We start from the raw sequence: 11,700 nt of genomic DNA, 5'->3' as shown, positions 1-11,700 counted from the left end.
CCAGGCCTCACGGTTCGGCGCTCGGTGGCCGGTCGCACCGGGGTCGCTGTGCAGGACCTGGTGTGTTGGGTCATCCTGTCCGATCAGGGAGAGCTGAGGGAGCAGGTAGAGAAGTTTCTTCATCCTGGTGGGACCGCAGCGTGCCCCAGCAGGGACGGATGAGCTACACACGCCTGTGACAGCGTTACTTTGCTAACAAAAAGTAAAATTCTAACCTTAGAATGTGTATTTTAGCCTTGTACCGACAGAGGTGAGCTTTTTCGTGGTATAATTTTAAGCACTTAATGACAGTAAAATCTGCCTTGATTGTAACTTAAATTTCCAATTTAGAAACTCTGTTCTCATGCCTTCGTATGTTTAGCATAATGGATCCTAGCATCACTGAATGGTTTGGGTTGGAAGGGACCTTAAAGATCATCCAGTTCCAACCCCCCGGCCATCAGCAGGGACACCTTCCACTAGACCAGGTTGCTCAAAGCCTCATCCAGCCTGGCCTTAAACACTTCCAGGGAGGGGGCAGCCGCAATGGATGTTTATGCTGAAGTGGTATCTGAAATTTCAAAATCATTACATCTACTCAGAAACTACTCAGAAGCAGTCTTTGAACTAGAGAGCAGCAGAAAATGTGGGATGTTGATGTACAGCAGGGGATCAGAGAAGAAACTCTAAACAAAAAAGCTGTTTGATAAGTCTAGTGTGTTTCTCAGTTTTTGGTACTTAAGATTACATAGTTAATTCAAGGAGCTTTGGTTTAAAATCATAGCCCTGTGATTATTAGGCATGTATATAATAACATTATACACATGCGTATCTATTTCAGATTGTTAAATGAAACTAGTTGAAATTCATTACTAGTTGGAACTTAATTTTAAAGCTAAAAATACTTGAAAACCATAGCTTGCAGAAGCTTTATAATGAAGCACTGAACTGAGACAGGTTCTAGACCTAAAGCAAGGAAACCTGTTGTGGCTTTCAATAAATTAAATAGTGAGCATTACTATGTTTTTGTAGAACATTTCATGTTTCTTGGTGATGTTTTTGTTTGGTTCTGCCAAACTAATCTTTCGAGTTTTTAAGTTTTACTCTAAGCCATATCAACTGGGAGACTTTGGGATTTTGTGTATTTGAAAGGGACAGTTGGAAAAACTAAACTTAATATTGGGATATGTACTTAATGTCCATCTTAAAACTTTATTCACAGTAACAGAAAGAAAGACAAATTATTTTTCTTGCTAAGCTAGTAAAACTTTAAAGTATTAATACTGAAAGTTTGATCTTGCATTCTTCTTTTTCTTTGCAAGGTTGGAATTCATACCAAGGCATGGTTTATCGCTGGGATATTTCTGCTAATGACTATACCGATATCTCTCTGGGGAATACTACAACACTTGGTCCATTATACTCAACCTGAATTACAGAAACCAATAATAAGGTAACATTTCATGTTTTACCTGTGCTACAAATGTTGAATTTAATTCAGACTAAAAATACTTCTAGTAATATTAAATGTTCTTTTGTTATTGTAACAGGATTCTATGGATGGTGCCGATTTACAGTTTAGACAGTGTAAGTGTCCTCTTACTGTTACCAGCTCAATAAAATTCTGTTGCTGTGGGAGTGAGGGAAAACAGTGTCACAGTGAACAGAAGCTGTGCTGCATGGAGAGTCCTAGTCCTAGAAACTTCTGGGCATTCCTGTTTATGGAGTGTGTCAGGAGCGTAGTTCTAGTGATATCACATTCTTCTTGTGGAGCTTGTGGGATCGCCGTTGCTACTCCTTCTCAACCTTGCCTTCAGTGACATGTGTCAAGGGGTACAGTGAGAGCCTGGGTTTGCTCCTTCCATCTTCAGTAACAGCTGAACTGGAAACCAGACTGATCCAAGTCCTGTCTCAAAATTCAGTGCCTTACCTTTCTTTCCTGAGTTAGGCTTAGTACTAAAATTCTTTCCTGAGTTATGCTTAGTGCTAAAATTCCTTTTTGCTTCAGGGGGCAAAGGGTAAGATCCCACAAAAAATCCACCACAGAATACTTTTATGTGATAGATTTTATTTGCCATACCAGATATGGTTCATGTAAATACGTCACCTGTGGAGATGATTTCAGCCAGAGCTAAGCAACATACTACATCTGGGGACTGTATGTGTAGAATGTGTGCTTACATGTTGTCATCACCTCTTGACATTGCAAATACTTCTGTTTCACCCATAAAAGACAGCTTTCCAGGAACTTTTTCTTTGCTTTTTCTCCCATCTAGGAGTGTTCCATTTAGGAACACTTCTAACATACTGAGATCTTTCCCCAGACTCCTGGATCTTAGGGCCTTTGCTGCATATGTGGTATCCTTCTAGGTTGCTTAATCTGAGCTGAACACAAAGTTCTCTTCTCAGATTCAAATACTGTATTCTCAGTTTACGAGATGCAGTATTGCATCTTCCCATAGTTCTCATAAGAAGGTCAGAGAAGGCGCAACATTCACTCTACTACAACCTAGGGAAGCAAAGGAAGCTCAAAAGACCTGCCTCAGAAGACCCCCCCAAAAAAAATTCAAACCAGCCCCACACAAGAAACAAACAAAAAAACCCAGTAGGACAGGTTGCACTGTTCAGTGCAACAGCAATGTGATGATACTCAAAATTAAAAGCTGAAAGCTCTGACAGCTGATCCATAATCAGAGTTTTGCAAAAAAATGACTTTTCTCTCTGAAACTCTGGTTTAGAGGGATGACTGCCACTTTAAGGTTAATCTGCTGCTTTCTTCTGTATTTTGCAAACAAGCCAGAAAACATTTACACATTAGATACCAAAAGAAATAAAGTTTAAAATTGGTTCTCAAACCCATATTGACAATGACCAGGTGAATTTCAGGGAGCAGTTCTATCTTGTTCCCTCCTCACAGGAGTAGGTTATGGGTAGGGAACCATCTCCTTAGTTACTTTTAAATGGAGGACTGAATCGTGTGGTCAAAGATGGTGTCTCTTGTGCAGTGCTTCAACATGCTTCCATTTGAAGCAGCAGAGATGCAATCTGAAGTTCTACTTGCATTTTTACAGAATGTTATTTTCTAGCTGTAACATCACACTCTTAGTAGCCAAATGCTTTGAGCTCTGTTTAATTAGTGCCTGCTGTCTAATGAATTGCTTGCTGAACTAGCCAGTCAGTGTTTTCATTGGAATCACTTTTGCCTTTCTTGCACATAACCTTTTGTGTACCTCTCTTCTTACAGTGGATAGCTTTGAAATACCCCAACATTGCAATATATGTGGATACATGTCGAGAATGCTATGAAGCTTATGTCATCTATAATTTTATGGTTTTTCTTTCAAATTATCTAACCAACCGGTATCCAAACCTTGTATTAATAATAGAAGCAAAAGATCAGCAGAGACATCTGCCGCCTCTGTGTTGTTGTCCATCATGGGCTATGGGAGAGTGAGTATATGATGACATCTTAACATTTTAAGCTGTGTAAACAGATAGTAACATTTTGTTTTCATATTTAGTAGTATAACTGTTGTTTGGCCGAGTCAGCTTATGGTTTGCAGACGTTTTTTTTAACAACTATGAACCCCAACTGAAAGCAGCAGTGAACTCATTTTCCTCTAGCTGTAAAACATCCTATAATTTGCACTTGGTTACTAACGTGCATTGACTCAGGTGGTGCTGATGGAAACTTCCTTATTTTTGAAAAATATCAGAAAAAGGTCTCCCTGAATGTGCTTCCTTTGCTATCACATAATATTTGCCAAAAACCACATGTGGAATTGTTGGTAGGCCAGATAGACTATTGCTTTTACTTCCACAGGTGAAGGACGAAAAGCTGTATGCCCCTGAACTGTTTGCTTCTGCATGCTTAATCTGATAAGCATCTCTCTTAAGAGATTTTGATAAAGCTATTTAAAATGTTAAAGGAAAACTATGAATGTAAGTCATTCTTAAACATCTTCAAACACAGTGAAAATTACATTCTCTTTGTTTAGCTTGGAGACAGAAGCTTTCCATGGCTAAAAGAAGTGAACCGTTGAGTATTTCCTGTTGTGTATCTATAGAAGTCTAGGTCTTCTGTGTGTTACATATGTACACTATACACTGTAGTTTCCGAAGTCCTGGAAGCAGAAGTTGAAATTATCATGAAATAAAAATTCAGTTTAGTGAAACTACTGAGAACAGAGAAGTTCCATAAGTGAATTTTCTTTAAATTCTTGTGCAATGAATTTTGTGTTTCTCTTGCAGAGTTTTATTATTTAGATGTAAACTGGGTGTTTTGCAGTACACTGTTGTCAGACCATTTACTACCATTATTGCTTTGTAAGTACGTTCATAAATAATTAATATTGATCTTCAGTATGTAATGTTAAGTTATGCTGGAAAAAATTTTCATGCTCTTTGTATTGAATCAAGGCAGTTTGAAAGCAGGCTTGGTGTGTTACAGGCTAAACGTGTCCCAGCAATTTGAATCAACCTGTGATTTCTTTACGACTTCTCTATAGCAAATGACTATTTGCAGAATTGAAATAATAAATACTTAATGGCTGCTGCTGAAAGCAGTGGTAGAGAATGTCAAGTACTGCTTATGTGGGAAAGACATTTTTATAAAACATCTCTTAATTTTTAGAGTCTTTTTTCCCTCCTTCTCTGTTTTCTCATTGGCTTCAAAAATTGAGTATTTTTAAAGTCAGGTTTCATGTAACTTTAAAAATGTTATTAAACTTTGCTTGTGACAAAATGTTATTAAATGTTGCACGTGACAAGCCTGACTGTGTGCCTCTATACATATATAACCTGTTGTTGTAAAGGAATAGCAGGTAGTTATGCGTGTTGATGCTGAAAGCTTAATTTAATGAACTTCATTTTGATGGTCATTACTCTTAATTCTGTGGGAAAAGTTGCTATTCACAAAGAATATCTATAGAAATATAAATATTAGCTGTATGTGTTCTAACACTTAAAAGCAAATCAGCTAAAAAAATAAAGACATTGAATTGTTGAATTCATCCAACAGTGGGATATGTTAACCCTGCATTCAAACACTATTTATTCTGTGGAAAATGCAGTACGAACTTCCCATGCCATATGCTGTTGGAAACTGATTCTTGTGCAGACTCCTAATACCCATATTTGAGTACCAAAAGAGATTTTTTGGATTCTGACAGTTGATCAATGCAATGAGATTTGTCACTTCAAGTAGGTGATCTTTTACTACATAGTGATTAACTCTAAAAATTCTTTCAGAATTTGTGAACTAGTGGGAGTGTATGATGAAGGAAACTTCAGCTTCAACAATGCTTGGACTTACTTGGTTATACTTAACAACATGTCACAGCTAGTGAGTATCAAGGGTACATCTTTCTGCTTTTTTAAGTCATCATATTAGCATTATGGGAATCTTCTGTGTGAACTATTGAGAGTAATTGTGTTAATGTCTGGCAAGTCTTATGGGTAGGATATTTCCCACTGTAAGTCAAAGTTACTATCTGTTAAATACTATATATGCAAAATACTAGGAAAACAGATAATCTAAATCTGTTTTTACTTTTACTATGAAGGTGCATAAAGCAATGACGTGTCCCACCTCTCTACCCCTTCATTCTGGAGGTCAGGGATTGCATTTAGTGGCTTACTGGGAGTGCAGAGGGATCATTTTCTGCTTCACCCAGAGCACACTACACATGAGCTACTGCAAGAGGAGAGCAGCATTCTGACTCCTTGCTGCTTGGCCTTATAGCCTCCAAGCTTTTCTTCTTTTGGCAACAGCAGGAGGAGTCAGAGCAGCGTGACATCCCGTCCGGAAAGGGTGTCCTCCTCCTACTGCCACCCCTGTGTTTGGGTGACTGTTACGAAAGGAGCTGTAAGTGCCTTCTGCTGGGACAACTGGTTGACATGATTGATTAAAGAAACTTAGTAGTAAGCGGCTAGGACAACGTGCATGGAGGGGGGAGATCAATTCCTGAGGTTTGGCTGTACATTAGCTTGGTTGCTTGCAGTTGTCACTAATAGGAAACTGGTTCAGACTTGCAGTGAAGACTGCATTAATTACCTCACCTTTCAGAAAGAGGTAACATTTGAGGTGTTCTTACCAGAAGCCTGAAATCATGTGCTTTTTATGCCATTCTCCTAGAGATGTGCTTGGCATTGAAAAAACCTTATGGGACCTTCCTTTGCTTTGCTTTAGTGTGTAGATAGATGACCTTGGTCTCTGTCTGCCCATACCATGCATTTCAGAAATACAATTTCAGGTTAAGGAAAAAAAAAAAAAGTCTGCTTTAAGAGGCAAAGATTCCATAAATCCAGAGCCTCTTTTCTAAAACAGATCAGAGCTTTTAAAGTTTGTATCGTACTGAGATAATTTTTTTTAACTGATGAGTTGCTGTAAAACAACTCCCTCAGAAAATAAACAAGGATTTGAAAGCTTTTCTTCATTTTCTTTTCCTTATTAGTTTGCTATGTATTGTCTGGTGCTGTTTTATAAAGTCCTACGTGAAGAACTGAACCCTATCCAACCTGTTGGCAAGTTCCTTTGTGTGAAGATGGTAGTTTTTGTTTCTTTCTGGTAAGTGAATTATTTATTCTTTACTTTTTGCTCTCAGGGTGGATCATGAAAGAGCTAAAAAGGCAGGATTTGTTACTGAGGTTAGAGGCCTCAAAAAATCTACCCATAACCTTAGTGAAGTGCTGTGAGGGCAAGAGGGGACTAGTATGTTGGACATAACAGTCTTGTTCACTTGAGATAATTTTTAGACTTGCTGTTTTGTAAGGTGATTCTTAAGAACATAATTTATTTTAGAATCCCTTGCAGTTATTTCAGAGCAAAACTTATTTATGTTTTAAAGTAAAAGTAAAGAACTTTTTCAAAGATAATATAACTATAAATTACTATTTAAGCATTGCTCACACTTAGCTGCTAATGAGTGAGTACATCTGACTATCTGAACATTACTCTGTGGGCTGCAGAAATATTGTGAAAGAGAAGCAGCTTGTTCTAATAACTAACTGGAACAACAGACTCTTCTTTGGTTGTGTTCTCTGTTGGTCTTTAGGACCATGGATGAATTGCATCTCTTCTTAAGTCTGTTTTCCTCCTCTTAAAATCTAAATATATAAACAGGAAGTTTTTTGTAAGACTCTTCCTATATACATACATACGTACACATATGAACAGCCCTCGTTTACCAGATTGCTTGCAGGTTTTTTGGCACTACTGTTACAATGATTATAATAGAAAAAATCATTTTTATAGGCAAGCTGTGCTTATTGCATTGTTGGTGAAAGTTGGCGTTATTTCTGAGAAACGCACCTGGGAATGGCAAAGTGTGGAAGCTGTGGCTACAGGCCTACAGGTAGGAGCAGAAAATTACTACTTAGGAGGAATGGTGTCCTGGTTTTTAGCTGGAACAGAGCTAGGTTTCTCTTTCAGTAGCTAGAATTGTGCTGCGTTTTGCTTTTCAGCCGGGGATTTGTTATGAGAGAAACACTGATAACACACCAGTGTTTGCATTTTTGTTGCTGGAAGTGAAGGACTTTGTGTTCTGTTAGTCTACAAGTGCAAGATCTAAGGGGGTGATGAATATTTAAGTTAATAAGCTAAATTGGCATTTGGATATGCCAATGGGATATTCCATATCATATCACACCATGTCCAGTATATTAGTGAGGGGCTCTTCCTCTCTTGGTCTCTCTGGCTCTCGCTCTGGCTACATGTAAGATGACATAGCTGATCTCATGCAATATTGTTATATTCCCTTTAATTAACACGGGCTGGATTAGTACTGAATTTATTGTAAGCTGCACTGAGTTTCAGCCAGTCACTCCCAAGTGAGTTTTATGTTCAACACTTCCATATCCATGTGTTCGGTAGAAGGAATGTGCCCCAGTTAAATATTGCTGTTGGATACCCTTGCCTTTTTTCTTGCAAGAATTCGTTGTAGAGCTGCTGCTTGTTGCATATCTGCTTCCAGCAAGCCAGTCCATCAGGCAAGGACTGATTCCAGTACGTACATAGTACATGTGGCTCTCTGAAGCTTGCCAAGAATATCCTACCTCTGTTGGGAAAGTAGGTGATGCCAGTATCCCAAGGCAATTGCAGTCTTTCAGTTGCAGAAGAAATGCAGGAACTACTTCTCTCCAGTTATGAATGATTAACTCCGTATCTGTCTCATTGCAGGATTTTATCATTTGTGTTGAGATGTTCCTGGCTGCTATTGCACATCACTACAGTTTTTCCTATAAACCTTACGTTCAAGAAGCTGAAGAAGGGTCATGCTTTGACTCTTTTCTTGCCATGTGGGATATTTCTGATATAAGGGCAGATATATCAGAACAGGTTCGAAACGTGGGTAAGTAACAGACAGATCTGTGTGATCTGTTAACAGCGTGTGTATTTCCAGCTTTATTTTATGCCATTGTCTGTCTCTGTAGTACGCTGGGAACATTCCAGACCAAATTAGTGGCAGCTGCATCCCCAGAGGATTTCATGGTTTATCTGACACTCTGCTCTTTCCTGTATTCTTGACTGATTTAGATTAAAGATTTAAAAATTAAAAACTAGACTGAAAAGTCTGGGTTTTAATTTTTCTTTTAAATAGATGGATCTCAGAGTAAGTTTCAGGTGTGTTAGGCAGAAGAGAAGGATGTCCTTATTATTGTTGTTGTTGTGGTTTTTTTATGGAAAGACATCCTTTTATTTATTGAAGCTAATAATGCCCATGTAAAACTTACAAAACAAAGATTAATCTCCTAATTTAACATGCCTGTTTTAGAGTTGATGTGGTATACTGCTGGAAGTATTAAAAGGTATTTTCATTTGGTGTAATTCTAGGAAGGACAGTTTTGGGCCAGCCAAGGAAAATGTTTTTTGCTGAGGATCATGAACAAAATGAGCATACAAGTTTACTGTCTTCGTCTACTCAAGACCCAATTTCTGATGCTTCTTCAATGCCATCTTCACCCATGGGTCATTATCAGGGGTTTGGACACACTGTGACACCTCTCACAACACCAACGACAGCTCCTGCTGTTGATGGCATTTATAATGCTTCTGCCATTCAAGATGCTGAGGAGTCACCTGAATTACAGAACAATTTATCAGAGAAGGCTCTGGATAAAAGTTAGACTCACCTTTTCTTTGAACGTGTCAAGGAGTCTGTAATATACTTGCCACATATGTTACGTTAACATGCACTGCTAGTGATGTCAGTTGGAAAGCTTGGAAGAGCTACTGTGTGGACAGGAAGAGGATATGGCTGTAACATCTGAATTCTGAATCTGTAATGGACGTGAGTATCTGGGAGTGCCCCATGAATATGAAACACGCACACAGTAAAGGTTTCTTCATAAATTTAAGAACCAACTCCTTAAACTGCTAAACACTTGCACATCATGTCAAAATTATACTGACTTTTATTAATACAAAAGAAACATTTGAAAAAATAACTGTTCTTCTAAAGATGAAGTGTAAGTACTACTAGCAATGACAACTTAATCTCAAGAATGTACTTTGAGGAGGGCTGTAGCAAAAAGTGTTTGTATTAGCTTAGGTTGTCCTCTTAATGATGGTAACTTCCATACCCCAGCGCTGAATGAAGTGTGGGTGAAACGGTAACTTCTGTACAGATGCCATCTTCTTCCCTTTCCTGCACAGCTAACTAAAACCCCTTCACAAAGACAATTACTACAGAGCATCAGTGAAGAATCTATACAAAGAAAGCATTCCCTATGGGCCTTGCTATAGAATTCCATGCCCAGCACATAGGGCTGGCATATCTGTTGTCTGTGTAGCTCATAATGTATCTTTTCCATTCAGAAGAGATAGCCAGGATGATAGGTTTTGGATTAATACCTTACACTTGACTACTTTACTTCCCATCCTTCTAAAATAAGAATAATGGTTACTACCTAAAATACATGGTGTCAAAAAGGAAGCATTAGAACAAAAACGATTTCTTTCTCTTGGGCTGCAATAAGTTCTTGAACACTGAAGTTTTGGTTTTTTCCTAAGCTGTTAAAGCAAGATATCTTGAAAATGTGTCTGTAGTAATTTGTGTTCATAAATGTATGTGTGTGATTATTGTATTATGCTCCTAGTATAGCCTGGATTCAAATGTAATAGTTGATTTTCCCCCCCCATCACCCCAGAAGACCTTTGCTAAGGTAAAACTAAGTAGCTAGTCTAGTACTGGAGTTGCATTAGATGTCAGACCAGGAAGTACACTCGCATCAAAACGTTACTTTGCAAAAACTGACAAAATCAGAGAGGGGTATTGTTTTTATCCCATTATCAGATTTTTACTACTACTGCATGTTTGCAATCTGAGGGGAAAAAAACAAAAAACCAAACCAAAAAAACCTAAACCAAACTAGAGCACTGACCTTTTAAGTGGCATCTGAAGTTTCTTTTTCAGCAACGTTAGCGTTTGCAGGATCAGTGTTTAACTCTGGCTGGGACAGTACATTCATCTTAAGTGCTTTTTTTCTTTTTTTTTTCTTTTTTTTTTTTTTTTTTTTGCAGTACTAGTGTGATGTAAATATTGCGCCTTACTCACTAGGCTGCATATTTTATAGTTGACTATGTACTTGCTGTAGCTCAAGTTAGTGATAAAGTGCAAATCATAATTTTCAATTTGCCAAGTTATTATTGCCTTTGTTGTAAATAAGCAATTAAAGATTTTATTTAAACTGTTTGTCTTCTTTCAGTTTGATTTACTGCTACACTAATTTATTAAGAGCATGAATGACACATGAACACAACTGTTTTCTCCATGAAAGAAGGGGATCTTAGGTGCAACTAGTACAAGAGCTTGTGCTTTCAGTATTTTAAGGCTTATACTGAAAAGGCAATTCTTATTGGAGCTTACAGAGAATCAGAATCTACTTATTTATGCTTGATTCCAGGTATCTTTTTATCCATATAATAGCCATGTTCTAAAAGGAAACAACTTGTAAAAGCTCATAACACCTAGGGATTTTTCCTTTTCATTTTTTTCATTGCAGTAGCTTATAGGATCATACCTTTCCATTAAAGATTTCTATCAAATTTCCAAAACAAATAGAAATGTTTCAATAACACAGACACTGTCTTTTGCAAGCTGCTACTCCAACAGCAGGCCACAGCATGACCTATCAGTTTATATAAAAAGTTCACAAATAGTCCTTCATCTTTATACTAACCATATTTGTTCCTCCATTGTTTTAAGCCTAATCTTCTCCCAGCTTTTAATCAGAAGTCTTAAAGATTGCTCTTGCCTCACTTAACACAGTGCTTGAATAGTCATTTTCAGCCCCTTACTTGGACTGAGTAAAGGTAGGATATGTCCTTAATTTTTCTTTTACTCATATTGCTGTCTTAATATGCCTAACCACTATAATTTAATATTTTCACTTTGATCAGAGGTCTTCCAGCATAAGAAGCCTAAACACTTCTCTCTAAAACTGCACTTTGGTGAAAATACCCTGCACCTACTAGGTTTAGTTGTGTCAGACAGAAACTAATTTTATAGATCTTAGTTTTGCTTGGGGTTTTTGTTTGTTTGTTTTTTGTTTTTTTTTTTAAGAAAAAATGTTTTCTGTGTAGTATGAAAAGCCTCCATTCTACTCCAATTCAGATACATTTTGTTATACATTATATCCCCTGGATAAAGGATGGTATCCAGTTACTTTATCTTCAGATAACTTAATCATCACCTCTGTTTTGGAAAAAAAAAAAATAAA

The 11,700-nt window shown here is 37.6% G+C and overlaps 1 protein-coding gene across 1 annotated transcript; it reads left to right on the top strand.

The window, feature by feature from the left end:
• The first annotated feature begins 525 nt into the window (after positions 1 to 525).
• TMEM184C (transmembrane protein 184C) lies at positions 526 to 9,678 on the top strand. Its single transcript, XM_010168284.1, has 11 exons — positions 526 to 546; positions 1,302 to 1,432; positions 1,530 to 1,566; positions 3,224 to 3,429; positions 4,231 to 4,305; positions 5,230 to 5,323; positions 6,435 to 6,547; positions 7,235 to 7,334; positions 8,159 to 8,330; positions 8,813 to 9,530; positions 9,635 to 9,678. Exons 1-10 carry the CDS (start codon positions 526 to 528, stop codon positions 9,103 to 9,105), a joined length of 1,242 nt encoding a protein of 413 aa, XP_010166586.1. The 3' UTR covers positions 9,106 to 9,530; positions 9,635 to 9,678.
• Positions 9,679 to 11,700: the final 2,022 nt, after the last annotated feature.

The sequence above is a fragment of the Antrostomus carolinensis genome, unplaced genomic scaffold (genome assembly GCF_000700745.2).
Source record: "Antrostomus carolinensis isolate BGI_N321 unplaced genomic scaffold, ASM70074v2 scaffold38515, whole genome shotgun sequence".
In the NCBI taxonomy this organism is placed as follows: domain Eukaryota; kingdom Metazoa; phylum Chordata; class Aves; order Caprimulgiformes; family Caprimulgidae; genus Antrostomus; species Antrostomus carolinensis.
Note: the sequence above shows the minus strand (reverse complement) of the source record. Positions and strands in the feature narration are given on the sequence as shown.

Excerpts from the sequence above, each read along its gene's own strand:
- TMEM184C (XM_010168284.1), top strand. The coding sequence starts at position 526 with ATGGATGTTTATGCTGAAGTG. Across the intron at positions 547-1,301 it reads TGGATGTTTATGCTGAAGTG|GTTGGAATTCATACCAAGGC; the intron begins GTATCTGAAATT and ends TTTCTTTGCAAG. Across the intron at positions 6,548-7,234 it reads GTAGTTTTTGTTTCTTTCTG|GCAAGCTGTGCTTATTGCAT; the intron begins GTAAGTGAATTA and ends TCATTTTTATAG.